At 33.3% G+C, this 24,777-nt stretch overlaps 1 protein-coding gene across 2 annotated transcripts in view; it reads left to right on the top strand.

The window, feature by feature from the left end:
• The window catches only part of LOC142226095 (uncharacterized), an 87,767-nt gene that overhangs the window by 13,041 nt on the left and 49,949 nt on the right, over nucleotides 1-24,777 (top strand). For both annotated transcript variants that reach the window (XM_075295970.1, XM_075295969.1), the window contains exon 3: nucleotides 19,078-19,181. In XM_075295970.1, coding sequence (XP_075152085.1) covers nucleotides 19,080-19,181 — 102 coding nt within the window. In that variant the 5' untranslated portion in view covers nucleotides 19,078-19,079. The remainder of the gene's footprint in view (nucleotides 1-19,077; nucleotides 19,182-24,777) is intronic.

Raw genomic sequence — 24,777 nt, 5'->3', positions numbered from 1 at the left:
GTCACCTGGATTCTATAGAAAACTCTGTGTCAAATATCAATCAAGATCTTTCTAGAATTCAATATTGGGCTTCAAGTAACGGTTTACTGCTTAATCCAAGCAAATCCAAAGCAATAGGTTAGGTTATGTGGCAGCCCGATGTATCAGGCTCACTTAGACTATTCAGTCAATTGTGATACCACAGTGTTGAACTTCTCTCTTATCATTGAGTGCAGCCCGATTTATTGTTAAGCTCAATGACAAGGGACCTCCTTTTTATAACCGAGTCCGAACGACGTTCCACATTGCAGTGAAACTACTTAGAGAAGCTTTGAAACCCTCAGAAATGTCACCAGCATTACTGAGGTGGGATAATCCACCGCTGAAAAACTTGTTGGTGTTCGGTCGTAGCAGGAATCGAACCCACGACCTTGTGTATGCAAGGCGGGCATGCTCATCTTAACTGGTCTGATCATATAACTGCCACTTGTGGAAAATTATACTCTATGATTCGTAATTTGTGGACAACCCAAATATTAGGCTACTTCCTGTTAAAAACTATACTCTTCCTACACGCAGAGAAGGATCACCTCAAACATGTTTCAAGAGCAAAATGTTATTTTTGTATGGTGACCATGTAACATGTTTCTCACTAAAATGTTATTTTCTCGTCAAATATAACCTGCTTGCCGAAACCAGATACACGATTTCCGAGAAAATAACATGGTTGCGAAAACCATGCTACATGGTCACCACCCAAAAATAACATTTTGCTCTTAAAACATGTTTGAGGTGATCATATTCCTTCTCTGGATGTACCTTGTTTTATGCCGCTGAGATATTTACGAGCTGTAATGCTTCGGACTACAGAAAACTGCAAACAACATTTAACAATGCTATACGATATGTGTATGGGTTGAGAAAATTTGACAGAGTCTCTCACCTTTCGCCGAATGTCCTGAAGTTGCCTCTTGAAAAATATCCGATGTCGTTGATGTTTTTACATAAAATAATAAACACATGCAAGCCAACATACTTATATAAAAACTGAACTTTGCCAGATCTTCTCGGGGGAGAACCATTATACTAAGCCATCGTCGTAGTTCATCTGAGAAACACTTCCTGATTCGTACTATCCGTCTCTGGAACCAACTCCCAAATCATAAGAAGCAATTATAGATTCAAAACAAATGTCATTAAAATCTATAGCGAATCTTGAAGTTACCTATTAACAGAGTTCACTATTTCTCAGGGAATACATATAAAAACTCATTTAAATAATTTATATATACATTTATTTTTTTTCTTTCATAACCTATTCAAATATAAATTTTCAACGAATTAAATATTAATAATAGTTGTATGATTTATCTTTACTATTTTTATACCCTGCTCCACACTGTGGAACAGGGTATTATAAGTTAGTGCATATGTTTGCAACACCCAAAAGGAGACGAGATAGACACATGGTGTCTTTGGCAAAAATGCTCAGGGTGGGCTCTTGAGTCGATATAGCGATGTCCGTCTGTCCGTGAACACATTTTTGTAATCAAAGTCTAGGTCGCAGTTTTAGTCCAATCGACTTCAAATTTGGCACAAGTATGTGTTTCAGACTTAGATATAGCTCCCATATATATATATATTTCGCCCGATATGGACTTATATGGCCCCAGAAGCCAGAGTTTTACCCTAATTTGCTTAAAATTTTGCACAAGAAGAACAATTAGTACTATAGTCAAGTGTGCCAAATTTTATTGAAATCGGTTAAGATTTAGATATAGCTCCCATATATATCTTTCGCCCGATATGGACTAATACGGTCCCAGAAGCCAGAGTTTTACCCCAGTTTGGTTGAAATTTTACACAGGGAGTAGAATTAGCATTGTAGCTATGCGTGCCAAATTTGGTTGAAATCGGTTCATATTTAGATATAGCTCCAATATATAGCTTTCGGACGATTTACACTCATATGACCACAGAGGCCAATTTTATGCTCCGATTTAGTTGAAATTTTACACAGCGAGTAGAATTAGCATTGTAGCTATGCGTGCCATATTTGGTTGAAATCGTTTCAGATTTGGATATATCTCCCATATATAGCTTTCCCTTTATTTACACTCATATGACTACAGAGGCCAATTTTTAACTCCGATTTAGTTGAAATTTTGCACAGGGAGTAGAATTAGCATTGTTGCTATGCGTGCCCAATATGGTTGAAATCGGTTCAGATTTAGATATAGCTCCCATATATATGTTTTTCTGATTTCGACAAAAATGGTCAAAATACCAACATTTTCCTTGTAAAATCGCCACTGCTTAGTCGAAAAGTTGTAAAAATTACTCTAATTTTCCTAAACTTCTAATACATATATATCGAGCGATACATCATAAATAAACTTTTTCGAAGTTTCCTTAAAATTGCTTCAGATTTAAACGTTTCCCATATTTTTTTTAATAACATTTCTAATAACATTTCTAATAACATTTTTTTTAATAACCCTAGTGCATTAGCCGACTTAAATGTTGAGTCTATAGATTTTGTAGAAGTCTATCAAATTCTTCCAGATCGAGTGATATTTAAATATATGTATTTGGGACAAACCTTTATATATAGCCCCCAACACATTTGGCGGATGTGATATGGTATCGAAAATTTAGATCTAAAAAGTGGTGCAGGGTATAGTATAGTCGGCACCGCCCGACTTTAGACTTTCCTTACTTGTTTATTTATAACAATGTCAATTTAGTACTAAATTTATAAGATTTGTATCTTGTTGTACTGAAAATATAAGTCAAATAAATTAAATGAAGCGATGAATTTTACATAAACTTGTCATAGAGCGGAAGTCATCGTTTTAATCATCTGCTGTTATTTTAATACTTCGGAATTCATTAAAAAATTTTTGACTTTTATCTCTACACACAAAAAAAATTCACGAATTTTTCCAATTAAAATTTTAATTGAGTTTTAAAAAATATTCAATTAAAAATTTAATTGATTCAACAAATTTTTTAATTGAAACAAAAATCAATCACAAAAATAATAGTATCAATTAATTTTTTAATTGGATCAATTAAATTTTTAATTGACCTTCAATTAATTTTTTAATTGATACTATCATTTCTGTGATTGAAGACATTTCAATTAAAAATTAATTGGATCAATTGATTTCGTGATTGAATCAGAAAAAAAATTTTTATGTGTACGTAAAGATTTTTTAAATAATACTAGGCAATATTTTATCACAAATTGTAAGTCTGTCGAGAAATGAATCTATGACCATTTTAAATATTTTTTTGTGAAATTCTATTCTTTTGTTTGTCGTGTTTTACGCACAGTAAAATTCAGAAAAATTGAATTTATTAATAAAAGTGCGTAAAACAAATGATTTTTATATTATTTCAAAAGAACTTTTTGTGAAGTGGAAATCAAGTCAATCTCAAGAAGAGCAGGAGAAAAGTAAACTGTTTTATGGGAAAAATTAACTACCTCGTGCAAAAATTGAACAAAATTGTACTCTTTTTGAGATTTCCCCAAAGCGTCGTTAAAACCAGGAAAATGTAATGCCCTGGTGTTCTTTTTAACTACAACTCACGGAATTACACCCTCTCATGCATGAAAAAATTACCCAAAGGTAACGAACAAAATCATTGGCGCCAAATCATGATCATTTTAGGCATACAGTAGTTTATTCCTACTATTTTTGGGAATCGTACAAACATATTATGCCGCTTTAGTTCACATTGAACATATGTTTGCGGTCATTGAACTTTATAACCACGTTTAGTTCATAAAATTTTTGAGAAGTGTTTGTTTTTGTTGTTTTTTTATCTATATTTCCGTTTTTTCGAGCTTGAGATCTATATGTATTTTTATTTTACTTCAATATTTCACAATTTCCTTGAATTGCTTCTTCAGGAAGTATTGATCTATAATAAGTATATTATAATAAATTAATAGCATAAACTATATGATAACAATCTGTTTTAATATTAAATACATTTACAACATAAATAATAAACATCTCAATATAACACATTGTATTAGGCGAACATAACATGTAGGTAGATATAATTCGCCTAGTACAATGTGTTATATTGAGATGTTTATTATTTATGTTGTAAATGTATTTAATATTAAAAAACAAGTTTGTTATCATATAGTTTAAGCTATTAATTTAATTTATTATAATATACTTATTATATATCAATACTTCCTGAAGAAGCAATTCAAGGAAATTGCGAAATATTGAAGTAAAATAAAAATACAAATAGATCTCAAGCTCGAAAAAACTGAAAAACTCTTATTTTTAAGAAGCGTAAAATTGCGAAAAACAACAATTACAATTTTTTTGCAATAAACATTTAGTATTAGTTTAACTACGGAATTTTTTCTATATAGAATAATTAAACTACTTTTAAATTTTGTTTATCAATGATATTGGACGTCTCGAGTGCAAAACACTGTACAGAAGTCTACAAAATGTTAGGTTATGTTTGCTGGTTGTCTTTTGTTACAGACACACACTCAAGTCCAGTGTGATACGAGTTGTGTTGAACTTATCCGCTAGGGCTACCCGATTTATGTAGTTCTGACTCTGAAAGGCATGCAATACAGTATAATGTTCCACTTGCCAAAGGGAGTGGAGTAGTCAAAAATTTCGCCTGCTTTAGTTTCTGTTGTTTGATGTTATTCTGGGTCTAGAATAATGGCAAAAAATATGTGGGCAAAATGGGCGTGCCAAACATTGCCCACCTAATATAAAAAAATATATATCCTTAATTTTAGGATACTTAATTTGTAACGCATTAAAGAAAAAACTCTCAAAAATATGGTATGGTATGACGCCAATGATTTTTAATTTTAATCAATTGTTCTTATGAGAATGAAGAATTTTGTAAATTTTAGTTAAAAATTCAAAACTTTAGTAATTTCTTGTTACTTTAAAAATACATTACGGCAAATCTTAAAAAATGGAATACAATTTAGTTCAATTTTCACAAAAGGTATTTCATTCTTGCAATAAAACAGTTCACTTTTCCTGTGTATACACGAAAGTAATTACAATTGATCACTAAGTTTACTTGAAACGCCTTAACTTAGGCATAAACACTTCAGGAAAAATTCCCACAGCACCGTATAACCCTATGTTTCAAAGTGAATTAAAAAATTTGGAAAATTACTCAATTTGAGAGATTGCTACAAAAATTTGTTTAACAAGAAATTCAATTGAGAAAAAAAAAACGCTTAATGTAGCTTTGATGTAAATTAGATTACCTTTAGTTACGAACGACACCAGACATCCTGGGCCAGCTTTTCATATTCCTCCATTCGCACAAAAATGCCTGTTGCTATCGCCATTATATTGGGGTTGATAGGCTACCACTGTGGCTGAATACCGAAAAATGCGACAAAATTTACCCATCCCCAAACCATTCAAAAAGCATGTGTTCTGCCCTCTCCCACACCTGCGCATGCTATAGTGAACGATACAACCGGTAAATGAGGCATAAAATATTTATTTACATTGGAATGGGTAAAGTACAGTCACTCTCTATTTGTTTGGTCAACAAATTGTTAAAAGAAATTTAATGTTTTTTTTTTATTTTCCCACTTTTTTTGAGAAAATAGGCAATCCATCGCATGCGTTGCATGTCCTTTGAAAGTTTTCATTCATGAAGTGTCAATGAACATGCCAACACTGGAACCTTATTACTTAGGTGTTGTTGTGGATTTAAAGGGCAAAGGCTTTCCTTATTATGTATTCCAAAATTTAAATTATATGATAGGGATGTTGGCATGTTAGCCAATACTTAGGATACCACTTCAGAATGAGTGAATATCATGAATGATCTGGATTTTTTTCGGATTGAAATCATGGCCTCGATCTGTATGGCATCTTTATCAAAATATTGGCTTAAGGCCATAATAAATATCTTTGGTCGATGCTGTTAGGCGGGTCTCAAGTGTATAATGTTATTTTTTGACGGGTAGCATGGAATATTTTTGAGACAAAAATGTTCTTTTCTCGACAAATATATACCATACAGAATTGTCAAAATCATATAACATAAATAGTTTCCAGAAAATACCACGTTTGCGATGAAAAATGCTACATGTTTCCCGTTCAAAAATAACATACTCGTATTGCTTTTGAAGCACGTATGAAGTGATCATATTCTTTCTTTAGGTGGTGATACGATCAGCCAAACCAGGTTAAATCAGGGTTAAGTACACGGAAAAAATAATTCTTTCCTCCCAAACGAAATTTTAGACAAACAGAGATCGTTTCTCATTTTCGCTGTAAGGAAGATTTTTTGGAAGAAAAGTAAATACTTTTTGTGTTAAACGTTTATTCTTTTCAGGATGTAAAAACAATTCCATAAAGACTAACTCAAAAAAAAAACAATATTTTCTGGCAAATTGCATTTTCCCTCACATCTTTCTCACTTCCACGAGATTTTTTAGTCCTTATCACTTTTTTCTGTAATACAAAAAAAAAAATGTTGAAGAAATTATTCAATTTTATATATTTTTTAATTTTTACCTGGGCTACGTAGCCGTTATAGTCATCAACAGTCAAACAGTTATATTTATATATCATCGTTTTCGGCGCCCACGAGCCGGTTAAACAAACTTTATTCCCTGCTTCGACCGAACACAAGGTCAAAGCAGGGATCGTTTTTTGTTTGTTTTTTTTTTTTCTACATATATTCCAGATATGTTCGGAAGATTCCGAAAAGATGTTCAACATTATATACTACTATATTAAATTTTTACTATGAAACTGTAAAATGTGTCTTATTAAAGGCTTAAAGTTAGAAAAGAATAGTACTTGATATAAACGAAATGGACTGTGTTTTGGTTCAAAAATATTTTTATATTGAAAAAATAAAAAAAAAGTAACAAACGAGTTTTTTTGGTGATAAAAGTTTAAAATTTCCGAAGAAATTCAAAAAAACTCTAACAAAAGACAGACGTGTTCGGTACACGTTTTTTTTACTTTTTTACTACTTCTCTCAACACATGTTACCCGATCCCTTGTTTGTATGGTTGCCGTTATTTAAGGCCTACTTAGATTATTCGATTCATTGATATATCAGAGTAGTCTACTTCTCTCAACACATGTTACCCGATCCCCAGATTTGATTTTGAATGGGATGTCAGTATCCGCCTTCTAACAACCACACCAAAACAGAAACATATGTGTCCAAAATTCTACAGGGCTCCGATATAAACTGAGACCAATATTTGACAGGAAATTTCTTCCAATCCGTCTTAATTCGGAACTAACGTCCACCGTGGTGCAACGTCATTGTCATTGAGCTAACCATAGAAGCGGGCAGCACTCAGTGGTAAGAGAGAAGTTCACCACTGTGGTATCACAATGGACTGAATAGTCTAAGTGGGTCTGAAATATCGGGCTGCCACTATACCTAACCTAACTAAACGTCATATTTAGAAAAATAATTCTATATTAATTAACTTTGTCATTCCGTTTGTAACACATCGAAATATTGCTCTAAGACCTGTGACGGTATGGTCTATGGTACGTTTTGTTTTATTTGCAACTCAAAAGGTTAATTTAATACAGTTGTCTCCTAGACTTGGTTTCATGTTTTTGTTTTTCTCAAGTTGATTTACTTCTTTCCTCTATTTATCTCTCAAACCCTCTTTTCATCACTACACTACATTAATGCCTTTGCCTTCTCCTTAAAATTCATTGAGATTATGACACAAACTTCGTTAAGTTTAGAGAGAGCCTCTCTCTGATCCATGGGAGAACAAGATATCATGGAGAATGATTCGATGGAGTGGAGAGTGGGGAATTATAATATATCATTTCTTGAATGGGATTATTTCTTGAATGAGACATTTAGATGAATGAGAGTTTAGATGAATGGAATCTTTATATGAATGGGACATAGCGGTTTTTTTTTGTTTGTTGATTTGTACCACTGAAATGATGATTGATAGAAATGGACAGTGAGGATATTTTTTGGGGATCATTGAGAAAAAGAACACAGGTGGAGACGGTTTGCTTATCATAAAGCGCTAATTGAATTGGAGCGCAAAGTACAGACTATACATAAATATATATATCAAAGAACAAAAAAAAAAAAACGAGAAGACGGTTTTGTGTTGTCGTGTATATAGTATTAAGAAGAAATAATATTGGACATTGAATTGTATTTCTTGTTGGAGTCAACAACGGGTCAATCATCAACCCCCTTCTTATCCAGTGTACAAGCAATTTCACATTATGGATGGATATAGCGGTACGGTAAATCATAGGCCCTAGCAGAGAAGTTCCAGAAAACACTTTAATACCCTATTTTGATAGATCCATATAGTTGCTTAAATTTCTTCACGAATTAATTTTTTTGTACTGTGTTCTTTTCATATTTACAATATCAAACCAGTTGATTTCTCTTCACAAACTATAAGTAAATATTGGTGTCTTTTCCTTTAATTATTTTGATTAATAGACGTTAATTAAAAGTTAATTTTTAAGGAAAAAGAATGCGTGAAACAAATTGTTTGTAATATATATGTATGTGTGTTTGTTTAATAAGCTTGCACAAAAAAAAAAAAAAAGAAAAAAAAACCTAACTTAATTATAAATTTGATTATTCATATAATTTAGAACTTAGTAAAATATGGTATAAGTATACATAATTCAAATATTACACATCCTTTACTGCAAAGGCCTCTGCACCAATGGATTTTGAGTAAGTGATTATATAAAACTGTTTATATGGATTATGTTTATTCTTACTTTTGATAAAAAGATTTTACTTATTTGCAAAGCTATTTTAAACCCCATATGTACATGTTTTTTTGTCGTTAAATTTATATACCTTTAAATAAACATAATTTTCTTTAAAATGAATTAAACTAGTATTTAAATCAAAGAGAGCCAAAAGGATTTGGAGTTAGGGGTTTCTAATATAAATTGGAATGGATAACGATTTTAGAAACATCGGATGGTGTGGGCATGGCCAAGACATCTACGGTCCATTTACAAACAATGATAATTTCGGATTTAGTTTCAGTCTAAATGTATATAACTCGTAATCCCAATTCTTACTTTATGGCACGACTCAGTTTCTGTAAATCTGTAGTAGTGATGATCAAAAGACAAGAACCCAGACCCCCAACCGGCGAGTCCTAGCCTCTTAATGTCGTGCCGTCTCTTTGGTCCATCAATGAAATGAAATACATATACGAATCGAAACCACCTACCGTTACAGAATGGCGCCCAACGTGGGGCCCGATGGTATAATCTTTAAAAAGAAAATATATATCAAGGAAATTTAAAATTCTAAGTAAGACCTGATATCCAAGATTATCCTGTCGGCCTCAAAACATTTTATGTAATGCAGGATGAAATAAGACTACGGAAATTAATGGAAATATTGACTAAATTATACTGTAAGGTGAAGGTTTAATCAATCCTTTTTTTGAAGTAATCATTTTTTTCATTCGGACATTGCTTTTTCCTTTTTGTTTGTTTTAGGGTCAATAGTTATCACTAACAGTTTCTTGGCCAATTTAGTTTCAATGTGGAATATAATAACGATATATTATTGTATGTCTTATTATCCGATTGAGAATTGAATTGGAGGCAAGAGATTGGATGTGCCTTAATTTATCACAACCATTTGTCATTGTTTGTAGTTCTTCCTTGGGAAGATATTTAAAATACTCCAGTATTCTTTTGGCTTCTCTGAGATTTAAAAATATGTATGAAAGCATTCGCACCAAGTAACGGAAATGAATTCTCAAGATTGCAACATTTGTTCAGTCATATTAGATAATTCTAGGGCCTTAGTTATAACTAAATGCCGACATATTTTTCATCAGGATTGCTTGCTTAATTGGTTAAGAAATAGTTCTGATTGTCCTGAGTGTAGATCACATGTGAATAATAGTTCATTGACGGTTTATAAAATTCAAGATCGTAGTTCGCAGGGTGCGATTCCAAAAACAGGCGTTAGGACTAGGGCAATGGAAAGGAATGCCAGAGATAATCCTCGAGGCCCTCTCGTAGAAAGTAGTGGGGGTCAACACTCCACTGTCATAAACAGAGGGGAACAATTGAGGAATTCTACTTCAGTCACAGATGAATTGCGTAGCGAAATTTCACAAATTCGTGAAATGGTGGAAAGGTTTTCACAGAAATTGAATGAGATTGATTTGAATAGTGTGCCAGAATGGCCCCGACAAACATTACCATCACATTCCCGACGTACCATTAACGAAAGAATAGATCACGACGCAGACCTAAGTAGTAGTAGCAGGATTTCAGGAATAATAAATAGTTGGAACATAAAATTTGACGGCAATTCGTCATCGTTTCCTGTGGGAAAATTTATATTCATCATTCAGACTCTTACTTCCGATAATTTAAATGGGAATTTTCAATTGATCTGCGATTATTTCCATGTTCTACTTTCGGGACGTGCTAGGGAATGGTACTGGCGCTACAGATTAACAGTGCCGCAGGTTACATGGGATCCACTTTGCAATGCTCTAAGGACTCAATTTGCAGATCATTTATCGGATCATGACCTCCATGAAATGATTAGGGAACGCAAACAGCAAGCTGGTGAGAGCTTCGAGACTTACTATAATTCAATTTTACAATTATGTGATCGTCTTAGGCGTCCGCTTAGTGAATCTGATATGGTCGAATTATTGCTTAGGAATTTGAAACCTTATTTAAGGAAGGAGTTGTTTTATGTACACATAAATTCTGTGTCACATCTAAGGACTTTGGTACTTAGACGGGAAAATCTCATAAGGGAACAGGAGAGAAGTAATCGTTTACCACTGAAGCAAATCAGAGAAGTTGTTAGTGATTTTTCTGAGGAGTCACAGCAGTCGGAGGTTTCTGAATTGAAACGAAAGACAGAACTTGAATGTTGGAACTGCCGAAAGACAGGCCACCGGTTCATAGATTGTCTGGAGGATAGGGCAGTATTCTGTTATGGGTGTGGGGCCCAAAATGTGTACAAACCCAATTGCTTGAATTGTGGTAATTCGGGAAACGGGTTTGCGAGCGATTGCCGCTCGAAAAAATAAACGAAGCTTCTAATTTTGTATCAATTTCTACCCAGACTATAGATTTAATGTTCGATTTACCAAAAGACAGACCAATTTTAAGACCGTTGATACCTTATCACGAGAGATTGTTAAATTACAAAATGGTTAGGTCACGGATTTTTAACGAGACAATTGATTATAAATGTGGAAATGATAAGTCTGCACGACAAAGGCGTAACACTAGACGCTTGCGATTATTTTGGAAAAATGTTTTGACCACTAGAGGAGAATTATTTAAATCTGTGTGTTCATTCACGAAACTTGATAACGATATTAGGCCTTATGCGAAAGTACATTTATTGGGTAATGATTTAATCGGATTGGTTGATACAGGTGCCTCTATATCATGCATATCAGGGAAAGCAGCGAATGAGTTACTGAAAGGTGAATTTAAGTATAAACCATTACGGGAATGGGTTACAGCAGCTGGAGGCGCTAGATATAGGATAATTGGATATGTGGATGTCGATATTTCTTTCCGTAAGGCGGAACACCGTATAAGAATTTATATAATACCGGATCTTCAAAATGACTTATATCTAGGCATGGATTTCGTTAAGGCATTCAAACTTCTTAATTTGGGGATTTGCCAATTGGAATACGAGGGTTTGTGCGATGGGGACAGGCATGAATTAAATCCACAACAGTCGGAGAGATTGAAGAATATCATTGCTTTATTCCCTTCATATGAGCGAGATGGTCTAGGTAAGACTAGGCTTTTGGAACATAGTATAGAGATTCAAGAGGGTTCAAGACCGATAAAGCAAAGATATTTTTCAGTATCTCCGGCCATCGAGAAATTGATTCATGCGGAGGTAGATAAGATGTTAGATATGGGTGTTATTGAACCCGCCCCACCGAACTGCTCATGGAGCAGCCCCGTAACATTAGTGAGAAAGGAGGGCAAAGTGAGGCTATGCTTGGATTCACGACGAGTTAATGCTGTTACCGTGAGGGATGCGTATCCCCAGCCGAAAATTGATAATATCCTCTCACGTTTACCCCGTGCTCAGTTCATCACTTCACTCGACCTCAAGAGTGCATTTTGGCAAATACCATTAGCCCTACAATCTCGTAACATTACCGCGTTCACGGTTCCCAACAGACCGCTCTATCGGTTTAAGGTTATGCCATTTGGGTTAACCAATGCACCACAAACGATGAGTCGCCTGATGGACATCGTGATCCCGGCTGTTATGAGATGTAGGGTTTTTGTGTATTTGGACGACTTGCTCCTATTTTCACAAACATTTGAGGAACATATGGAACTGCTAAACGAGGTAGCAAACCGTTTGAGGATGTCTGGATTGACTGTGAATATATCCAAGTGTCATTGGTGTATACGCGAGGTGGGATACTTGGGGTATTTGATCGGCAACGGTGTCATAAAGGCTGATCCGTCGAAAGTTTCTGCCATTAAGGATTTGAAGCCTCCCAAAACCATCCGGGAAGTACGCCGTTTCCTGGGTCTTGCCAGTTGGTATAGGCGATTTATCGACAACTTTTCAACCTTGATTGCCCCCATCTCCGATTTGACAAAACGTTCCAAAAGTTTTGTGTGGACAGATGAGGCAGATCATGCGTTTGAAGAGTTGAAGAATCGGCTTACCACAGCGCCGGTACTTATCACACCTGATTTTAACAGGCCTTTCGTCATCCAGTGTGACGCCTCAACAGTGGGTATTGGGGGTGTGCTGGCACAGGCTGACGATGATGGAATAGAGAGGCCAATATCCTATTATTCAATTAAGCTCAACAAATCCCAGAGAAATTACTCCATTACGGAGCTTGAATGCCTCGCGGTCGTTAAAAGTGTAGAAAAGTTTAGGGAATATGTGGAGGGGTTGCCCTTCAAAATTGTGACTGATCACGCTAGTCTTCGATGGCTCATGGGGCAAACCGATCTAAATGGTCGTCTTGCCCGATGGTCATTGAAGCTACAGCGGTTTGATTTTACGATAGAGCACAGGAAGGGTAGCCTTAACACTGTTCCCGATGCTTTATCGAGACTTAGTCTAGAGGCCATATCTCTCGACTCAGTGAAACCCGAGATAGATATCAATTCTTCAGCATTTCATGGCTGGACATATAAGAAACTTCGTGAGGACATACAAAATAATCCCGTTTTACCCGACTTATGTGTGGTGGATGGATATGTATATAAAAGAACTGAGTTCTCCAAGGCAGATGCGTGCGATGAGGCTTCAGAGTGGAAATTATGGGTTCCATCCGAATTAACCAAAGATGTGATTCATAGAGCTCATTGCCCTCCTGACTCTTCTCATGCTGGCTTCGGGAAAACATTGGAGCGGATTCGTCGGAATCTCTATTGGCCTAAAATGTCACTACAAGTTAAGGAATTCATATCACATTGCGAGATTTGTAGGCTGGCGAAAGCACCGAATAACATCTTAAGACCTCTAATGGGAGGACAAATTAGATCTGGGCGGCCATTTCAGAGAATTTTTATGGATTTTTTGGGCCCATATCCCCGGTCCAAGACCGGTCATATTGGGATTTTTGTGGTATTAGATCACCTGACAAAGTTTCCGTTTTTGAAATTAGTGAAGAAGTTTTCGGCCGAAGAAATTTCTTCCTACTTGGAGACACAAATATTCCACGTTTTTGGGGTTCCGGAATTCATCGTCACAGACAACGGTTCCCAGTTTAAATCGGTTTTATTCAATTCTTTGTTGTCTAAATATGGAATTAGACACATTTTTACAGCACTATATAGCCCTCAGTCAAATTCGTCTGAGAGACTGAATCGCTCTATATTGCAAGGTGTTAGATCATATCTAAAACAGGATCAAAGGGAATGGGATTGCCATATAAGTCAGATTTCTGTTGCCTTACGGAGTATGATCCATAGTAGTATTGGGCATTCACCTTTCTATGTTCTATTTGGCAACCAAATGATTACACATGCACAGTCCTATGAATTGCTGAGACGGTTGGATAATCTAGAGGTGGGAGAAAGGATCGAGCCGGACGACCGATTACAAATAATAAGAGAGAAGGTTAGGCGCAATTTGGAAATAGCGTATGAGAATAATCGAAATCGGTACAATTTAAGATCTCGTTCGATAGACTACAAACCCGGCGACGAGATTTATAGAAGGAACTTTGCATTGAGTAATAAGTTGAACAGGTTCAATACCAAATTAGCTCCGAAATTTATAAAATGTAAGATATTAGAGAAGATTGGAAATTGCTATTATAAGGTAGTAGATGTAGGAAGCAAATCTGAAGCGATTTATCATGGCAAAGATTTACGTCCTGCGATATCCGACAATAGGCCGTTTCCAGACAATTTTTCTCCATCTGGAACATAATAGAAATTACCACTTCATGAAAAAAAAAAAAAAATGAAGAAAATTTGTCTGTGTTGTGACGGTATGGTCTATGGTACGTTTTGTTTTATTTGCAACTCAAAAGGTTAATTTAATACAGTTGTCTCCTAGACTTGGTTTCATGTTTTTGTTTTTCTCAAGTTGATTTACTTCTTTCCTCTATTTATCTCTCAAACCCTCTTTTCATCACTACACTACATTAATGCCTTTGCCTTCTCCTTAAAATTCATTGAGATTATGACACAAACTTCGTTAAGTTTAGAGAGAGCCTCTCTCTGATCCATGGGAGAACAAGATATCATGGAGAATGATTCGATGGAGTGGAGAGTGGGGAATTATAATATATCATTTCTTGAATGGGATTATTTCTTGAATGAGACATTTAGATGAATGAGAGTTTAGATGAATGGAATCTTTATATGAATGGGACATAGCGGTTTTTTTTTTGTTTGTTGATTTGTACCACTGAAATGATGATTGATAGAAATGGACAGTGAGGATATTTTTTGGGGATCATTGAGAAAAAGAACACAGGTGGAGACGGTTTGCTTATCATAAAGCGCTAATTGAATTGGAGCGCAAAGTACAGACTATACATAAATATATATATCAAAGAACAAAAAAAAAAAAAACGAGAAGACGGTTTTGTGTTGTCGTGTATATAGTATTAAGAAGAAATAATATTGGACATTGAATTGTATTTCTTGTTGGAGTCAACAACGGGTCAATCATCAACCCCCTTCTTATCCAGTGTACAAGCAATTTCACATTATGGATGGATATAGCGGTACGGTAAATCATAGGCCCTAGCAGAGAAGTTCCAGAAAACACTTTAATACCCTATTTTGATAGATCCATATAGTTGCTTAAATTTCTTCACGAATTAATTTTTTTGTACTGTGTTCTTTTCATATTTACAATATCAAACCAGTTGATTTCTCTTCACAAACTATAAGTAAATATTGGTGTCTTTTCCTTTAATTATTTTGATTAATAGACGTTAATTAAAAGTTAATTTTTAAGGAAAAAGAATGCGTGAAACAAATTGTTTGTAATATATATGTATGTGTGTTTGTTTAATAAGCTTGCACAAAAAAAAAAAAAAGAAAAAAAAACCTAACTTAATTATAAATTTGATTATTCATATAATTTAGAACTTAGTAAAATATGGTATAAGTATACATAATTCAAATATTACACATCCTTTACTGCAAAGGCCTCTGCACCAATGGATTTTGAGTAAGTGATTATATAAAACTGTTTATATGGATTATGTTTATTCTTACTTTTGATAAAAAGATTTTACTTATTTGCAAAGCTATTTTAAACCCCATATGTACATGTTTTTTTGTCGTTAAATTTATATACCTTTAAATAAACATAATTTTCTTTAAAATGAATTAAACTAGTATTTAAATCAAAGAGAGCCAAAAGGATTTGGAGTTAGGGGTTTCTAATATAAATTGGAATGGATAACGATTTTAGAAACATCGGATGGTGTGGGCATGGCCAAGACATCTACGGTCCATTTACAAACAATGATAATTTCGGATTTAGTTTCAGTCTAAATGTATATAACTCGTAATCCCAATTCTTACTTTATGGCACGACTCAGTTTCTGTAAATCTGTAGTAGTGATGATCAAAAGACAAGAACCCAGACCCCCAACCGGCGAGTCCTAGCCTCTTAATGTCGTGCCGTCTCTTTGGTCCATCAATGAAATGAAATACATATACGAATCGAAACCACCTACCGTTACAGACCCCATAAAGTATATATATTCTGGGTCGTGGTGAAATTCTGAGTCGATCTGAGCATGTCCGTCCGTCTGTTGTTCGGAAGTTAGCGTGATTTCAACAGACGGACGGACATGCTTAGATCGACTCATAATTTCACAACAACCCAGAATATATACTTTAAGGGGTCTTAGATATGTTACAAACGGAATTTCGATATGTTACAAACGGAATGACAAACTTAATATACCCCCCATCCTATGTTGGAGGGTATACAAATTAAATACAATCACAAATGATGGTTTATTTGATCTAAAAGAAAATACTTTATTAGAAAGGGAAATATCTTTTGCCGTTCCTTTCGTTCCGAGGGAAAGTATTTTTTCTTTGGGTGTACACATGGTGTGTAATTCTACCTTAACCACCTACGTACCTTACAACGATGGCCTAATTGAATCTCCCTCGTAACGAAATTAGTTTTCATATTAAAAACTCATTCATCACGGAGATTCTCAAACTTGTAATGAATTTCTCTACTCCATAGCCTTTTCAAATATTTGCTATTATAGAAATAATATTAGAGTTCGAATATAATTACTCACTTCATTTTGGCCTTAGGCCAAAGTTCAAATACTAAGTAAGTGGATAAATGGGTGGAATATATGGCATGGCCATAACATGAGTTTATTTTCAGTTTTATTGTGTCACAATGTCTTGACAACAAATGCGGCTGGGACATTGGGGAATTCATATGCATTCGTCTGACCATATATCAATATCACAAAAAAAAAACAAACATGCGTAAATAATCCTTAGCATATTCTCTCCATCAAACCCCCACTTCGTTGGCATTCATTGTCTCCCGCTGGTTCTGCCATCCCCAATCACCCCGTATCTCATCGCAATGAACATAGCCACCAAATGTCATCTTTGTCAGCGTCATAACCATTATTCGTAGGACGTACCGTAGCATTATTGTTGCGAGTATTATGGACATTCAAGGACATGATTGTGATTTTATTTAGATAAGATTGAAATCGTCCTTTACAGCGACACAGCTCCAACTAGGACACATAGCTACGTTTGTACTCAAACTCGTAAGTAAATGAATGCGGTATCCATTCACTTGTCCATACATCTACAAACAATCCAGCTGGCCACCTATCATTTGCATTGATTTTCCACAGGATTTTTTCTTTGATGTTTTCTTTGTTTTATTATTTTTGCATTATAATTTTTGTTTTTATCGCGAGTCCATTGTTTTTTTGAAAGAATGACCTTGAACGGACCATTTGACAAAATTACACAGAGGAGAAAAAATAAGATGTGAAAAGTTTTTAATTTCTCAAAACGCGTATTAATATAGGAGAGTTTTTTTTTTTTGTCATTTCTGAGTATCCATTGTGAACATCGAGTAAGCATGCATTAGTCTGACAAACTGACTTTGTTGTAATTAAATTATAATTTAGTTTATTGAAATGAATTTTATGAAATCCATTTTAATTTATCTTATAGCAATTTACACCAATATTAATTAATTACTTAAAATTAATCGGATCTAAACTTGAATTTATATCAATTTTATATAATTTAATTAATTCATAAACTAATGGATTCATGTACAAATTTAATTAATCTTGATCGCAAATTTAATTATGTTTTCATTGATACAATCAAATATTTAGTAGAACTTTTAAACTATTTGTTGATTGATTGATTTATTTAATTAAGTAATCAATTAAATATATGAATAATGAAAATAAATAAATAAATAATAAATAAAAATTTGTTACTTAATTAAAAGGGCAATTGATATAATCAATATTAAAAAAATTAAAAACATTATATGAGAAGAATTGTTCGCCTAATTATATATAAAAATATGTCTTTGTTTTAATTTAATTATATTCAGTTAATAGAAAGGTTCGTTTTCTTGTGCAATCTACACAGAAAACAATTTTTATCTTATTCAGTCACGAAATCCATAGATTCAATTAATTTCTTAATTGAAATGGATTTAATTACGAAAATGATAGTATCAATAACTGACTCAATTAAACGTAAAAAATATTAAAATATGTGATTTTGTTTGTACAATGGGTTTTATTTTTATTTGATTCAATTAAATATTTAACCAATGTTGAACGCAAACTTAATTATGTTTTAATTGATACAATCAAATGTTTAGTTGAACTTCAACATAATTTGCAATTATTTGTTGACCGATTTTTTTTAAATAAATTAATCAATAAAATATGTGAATAATTACATTACATAAATAATAAATAAACACATTCCATTTAATTGAAATGTCAATTGGGATATGACAATTATTATATAAGAATTATTCGCGTAATTATATATAAGATTATGTTTTGTGTTTTAATGTAATATAATTTAATTAAATTTAGTGTATGCAAAGGTATGATTCTCTAGTGCAGACTACATAGAAAACATTTTTTTTTCTGATTGAATCACGAAATTCATCTATCCAATTATGTATTTATTTATTTATTTATTTTTTTTTTTGAATTTACATAGTTTTGAAATTGATGGTATCAATCACAGATTTAATTATTCATCAACAATATTCTTGATTCAAATTAATGACTGATTTTTGTTTGCACATTTGGGATAAATTTTAGTTGTTTCACATAAAAATTTAACTTAGTTTTTAATTGATATTCTTAAATATTTGGTTGAACTTCAACTAAATTTTCAATTATTTGTCCATTGATTTAATTAAGTATTTAATCAATTAAATATATGTATATTTAAATGAAATGAATAATAATTAAACATAATTAATGAATATTTTTGTAAAAATGTAAATGTGTTATATGAGAAAAATTGTTCGCCTAATCATTCATAAAAATATTTTGTTCTCTTTTCTTTTTAGAAATGGAAATCATTCCTGAAGGCCGACACTTCCGTTTGGTGAAAGAATCAGAGCTTCCCGAAATATTGGTATATCTAGAACGTTTTCTACCGGAATCATTAAAGGTAAATTGAGGCATTATATGTTTAACTTACTTAAATATCGATTACGTAAATGAAGCAAATCAAGAATTTCTTCACACAAAATATTATGATTGCTAACATTTACAATTCTAGCATATAATCTTTCTGTGTGATCATGATCATGTTGAAAATAGCCCAAGGACTTAAGGCGATATGTGGGAACCTAAAAAAGTATCTAATTTGAACCACTAACACAAAAAAATAATCCAAATGCGTCTACACTCTGAGAAGGAATACGATCACCTCAAACATGTGTCATGTTATTTAGGGGAACATGTTTGGCGCAACCATGTAATTTTTTCGGAAATTATGTATCTGACTTTGGTATGCATTTTATTTTTGGCGAGAAAACAAAATTTTTGCGTCAAAAATGTTCAATGTTCCCTATCTAAGTATAATAATTTTCTCTTGAAACGTGTTTGTAGTGATCATATTCTCTGCGGGTACATAGTGGCTGATATGTATTGCAACCAACTTCAGGTTGCTATCATTTCTAAGCTGCTCATGTGACATATGTCATTCCAGTGACAGTTCATTTTATTGTTTACAAGCTTACAAAAGCATTTAGATCTATTGCATTCAGAAATAAATTTAGTCGTGGTGCAATTCAAGCGTAGTATGAATTCTTTATATTTGGCTAGAAACTAAAAGTGGCTATCGTTAGAGCCATCCAGCATTTAAATGTGAATAATTCTTTTGTTTCTCGTTCCATTGTTCGTTACCGTGATACTGGCAATGTTGCATTACGTCCAAAAAGTGGACGAAACACGGTAACAATTCCGATGAGAAGCAATTCCAACTTGAGCAGTTTGTGAACAAACAAAATGATCGGGTTTAGAAGTAGTAGTAGTAGTTTTTGCAAAATATACCTGTCCAACTAAGAGGTACATTAGTTTTCTATAGAAATAAAACTTTGACAAAACTTTGTATAGAAATACAATTTTGACAAAATTTTCTATAGAAATTAATTTTAATTTTTTGACAAAATTTTCTATAAGTTCAATGTCTTTAAAAATTGTATTTTTTTTAAATTTCGGTCATATTATCAAAGTTGAAGTAGTAACTTTCCCTTTATGGTTCAAACTAAACTCGCTAAAATATTTAAAATTAGACACACTTACAATTCAATGGATATAGGTATACACCCGAAAAATTGCCAAGAGTCGCCAAGAGGATCATAATAAGTAATATTGCAAATATTGAATTAAAGTCCTAAAATAAGAAATAAAACATTTCTTTCTAGAAAAAACATTTTTTTCCATAAAAATTTGATCAAAAATTTCAAAATACGATTTTTTTAATTTGGTAGTTTTTTGGTAAAATTTTCTTAAAATTTTGGTAGATTATATCTGGCACGAGTGGTCAAAAAAAAATCCAATATTATCGGGAAAATGTCCTAAAGACAATATTGAAGCCCATCCCTAAGGACTCAGCACGTGTCAACTAAGAATTTCAAGAGTAAGGATAGCGCTAAAATACCAGAGTCTGTCATCTCGGCGCTACGACAGGAATGGACCAAAATGGCGCAGAGTCCTTTTCGTTCAACGAGTCATGGCTTTGTCAGCCTTTTACAGCCATAACTAATGTCATGTAGCCAAAACGAATCCTAAACTGTTATTTCCAACATTTTTGCTTTTGAACAATAACAGCCACCTTGCAGTAAATATAGAATAATGATTTATATAGAATTGTACATATTCTATCAATTTTACTTAAAGCAATATGCATTCACTTAAATTTAAAACTAAATTAATTTATAGATTTCATCATAAACCATGACATGGTCATATTTCACATTTTCAAACGGCTCACTGTTTATAAATGATATCACAATCACCCAGCAAAAACTCTTATTACCAGGTATGAGTACAAGTATGCCTGCGCACAATTGTTAACAACTTCCTCGTACATATACTCGTATCAGTGGTAATACTTTTACACGGACATGACATTGGAGGAAAGTACTTCCGTGCTAGCATACCAGCAGTCGAAAAATAAGTACTTCTTCGCAAGCATACCAGCTCTCCATAAATAATGTCTTTACCATAAAAATACCCAAAAATTGCGAACTCACCCCTGTTGTTTTGTAATCCAACACACTATACCACGCTCCAAAGACATGGATCTATTTAATGATGTTATTTTGTAATATAAATTATGTACTATACAACTTTAGAAAACAAGGTATATTTTATTGGCAATTTTTTTCTGAAATGTAATTTGGCATTACTGATCGCTACTATTAACGGTGCATACTGTAGAGTCGAACCCGGACCTAAAGATATGATTTTGAATACCGGTATTAATAGAAAGAATCACTTTTTGCCTACACAGGTAAGTTATTATTTTTAAATCCCAGGTAATACTGCAAGTAATAACTTTTTGATTACCGGTATTACTGAAAGAATCACTAGTGCTTACCCAGTTTTTGCTGGGCAGGAGCATAAAAATTTGTTGAAAAAAAACTTCGAGTCCGTTTGCATCTTTGCTATATATTCTCAATTCAAAAATCCTATTTTTATTACAGACACAAAGTAAAAATACTCCGGAACGAAATTTTTGTCAAACAAAATTCCCCTTTGTGGTAAAGTACTTTTTTTAAGAACAATTGATTTTTTATATCTTCAACAGAAAACTTCGTTTGTATAAAATTTCGTTCTTCATAAACGAAATCTTTTCTTTCATTGTGCGGTTTTGAATTGCACATTCGAATCTATGCTTCGTTTTCTTAGGACATATTTTAAAGCAGTGCATCCAGAATTACGAATATCATTAGAAATTCTAATGAAAAAATTAAATTGAGGCATTCTACACGCAAATCATTAATTTATTTTCTTGGAAACGAAACTTTCGACCAACGAAGTTTTTTTGTACCTAAAGTTTTTTCGTTCATGCCAAGCAAAGTTCATTGTGGGTAAACATGACAGCGGGTGTCATAAGTAGAGATGGATTTGCATTTAAGGAGACCAATCCAATATGAAAGGGAAAATTTATTGGTCTACATTTCATTTCAGCGGAAAGATTTTTTTGTGTGTAATTTGCGAATACATACGACTTCTGAATACTTGGACGTCAATCTAATCGAACGTATATCTGTCAGACCAGTTGTTATAGGTTCTACAAACAACAGCTGTTTTCAAAATTTTTAAATTTTGAATTTCTGTTTCATTCAATTGTTATTCCAAGGTATGTCAGTGCAAACGAGGAAACACACGAATTGCCCCCACAAAATAATTCAACTAAAAAATAGAATCTATTATAGAATAGAATTTCCCTGCCAATATCACTAGAGCAGAAAATAAAATGGGCAATTAATCATTTTCATAAAATTGAGCTTTCATTCGTCATATAATTTTTTCATAATAGATAATTATCTAAAGCAAAACAAAATTTTCTAATCATTATTATCGTGTGGGAATACATTGTCCGTAGATTAGCCCATTTCAAATGAATAGAATACAAAGTTTTCAAAAATGATGATCTTAACAAATTTATAATAATTGCAATGTATGGTTCTATCTCATATTTAAAATAATTTCTGTTATACGGTAGTGGTCATCAATGCTTTATTTATTAATCGGAATAATTTATCATTTATCAGTATAATCGTAATAGGCACCAATATCGAATTTTGAGTGTGGTACGGTTCATGCCGCTGATCGTTTTTGGTCGGTCGGTGCCGCCGCCGATTAAGTCGGCTCATCTTGACTGACATTTAGCCGCTAATCAAGCAATGTACATTGCTTAAATCTGGTAAAAGCTTCCAAATTTTCCCTTTTTTTACCCAAAAATGTAATAATTCACAGTTTTGAATAAAATGTCAATTTGATTTTATGATTGGTCGTACGATTTATCTCATAACAGTTCGTATATTTTTAGTGTGATATTTTAATGGATAATTGACCGAAGCTGAGCCGATATATTTGCGTCAGCTTAGCTGTCAAGCCGCTGCAGATGGTGGAAAAAATTGATTGTGAGCCACCTCCGACAAAAACAGGTGGACTTTATTTTCTTATGTGGTCACCATCCTAAGAAATTTGACGCCATCCACTGGCATCCCAAACTCAGGGCCCAGCTCATACTATACTATTGGACATCATTGAACATGCTGTGCAGGTGATAACGAACATCAACATCTGACATAAAGAACGAAATTTCGATACATGAGATCTGCCCAGTCAGAAAAAAACCATCGGAAAAGCGTTGTGAACGGTTGATACACGGTGGGAAAAAGCGTTGTTACAACCCCAAAATGATAACATCATTCCACGGTGTATCGATTGTATTTAACAACGTTTTCAAAGCGTCATGAAAACAATAGTTTATACGCTTTTCCGATGGTTTAACGAACGCTTTGACAACCCCAAAATGATAACATCGTTATACGGTGTATCGATGGTTTTTACAATCATTAAAAAGCACTGAAAAACAAAATTTCATACGTCTTTCCAATTGTCTCTAGAAGATTTTGTCAAAATTTTATTTCTATAGAAAATTTTGCCAAAATGTTATTTCTATAGAAAATATTGTCAAAATGTTATTTCTGCCCGCCTTGCATACACAGGGTCTTGGGTTCCAAACCAGATTCGACCAAACACCAAAATGTTTTTTTTCAGCGTTGGATAATCCCAACTCGGTAATGCTGGTGACATTTCTGAGTGTTTCAAAACTTCTCTAAGTGGTTTCACTACAATGTGTAACGCCGTTCGGAGGTCCCTTGTTGTTGAGCCTAACATAGAATTGAGCAGCACTCAGTGATAAGACAGAAGTTCCCCACTGTGGTAACACAATGGACTGAATAGTCTAAGTGAGCCTGATACATCGGGCTGCCACCTAAGATAACCTAACGTAGAATTAGATTGAATCGATTTTGCAATGTCCGTCTCCCTGTCTCACACTGGTGTATTTGGAACACGGTTGCCACAATTGGTAGAATTCTAGCAAAAATGGTAAATTTTTGACTGCTTGATAGACTTGTAGGATGTTCAATGTTTTGGTAGATTTTGCAAAATATTCCTCTCCAACTAAGAGGTAATTTATAAATAGAAATAAAATTTTCACAAAATTTTCCATAGAAATAAAATGTTGACAAAATTGTCTATAGAAATAAAATCTTGACAAAATTTTCTATAGAAATAAAATTTGGACAAAATTTTCTATAGAGATAGGATTTTGACAAAATTTTTGTGAAAAAAAGTAATTATGTCTAACAAAATTTCTTCAATTAGTCGATAAATAAGTACTTATATTTGGGTTTTGGCGTGATGTCAGCGTTTAGTTTAGTTAAAACTTTCTACAATTGCCTCATTTGTAAAATTAACCAAAATTGTTGTTCCTAGTTGTTTCACTGTTAATGTACATATTCACTTTATATGATAAAGGAACATTATCCTGTTATAAATCAATTCATATCAACAATAATACTTCCATTACTCATTAAAAACCATTGGACATTGATGGAACATGTATTTTCAACGACAATTTTATGGAAAATTTACTATTTAAAAACCGTCAATTAATTTGTTTAGCAAGCGTTGTTTCAACGTTGGCTTCCAACGCTGTTACAACGCTCAATATT

The sequence above is a fragment of the Haematobia irritans genome, chromosome 2 (genome assembly GCF_050003625.1).
Source record: "Haematobia irritans isolate KBUSLIRL chromosome 2, ASM5000362v1, whole genome shotgun sequence".
NCBI classification, from domain to species: Eukaryota; Metazoa; Arthropoda; class Insecta; order Diptera; family Muscidae; genus Haematobia; species Haematobia irritans.
Note: the sequence above shows the minus strand (reverse complement) of the source record. Positions and strands in the feature narration are given on the sequence as shown.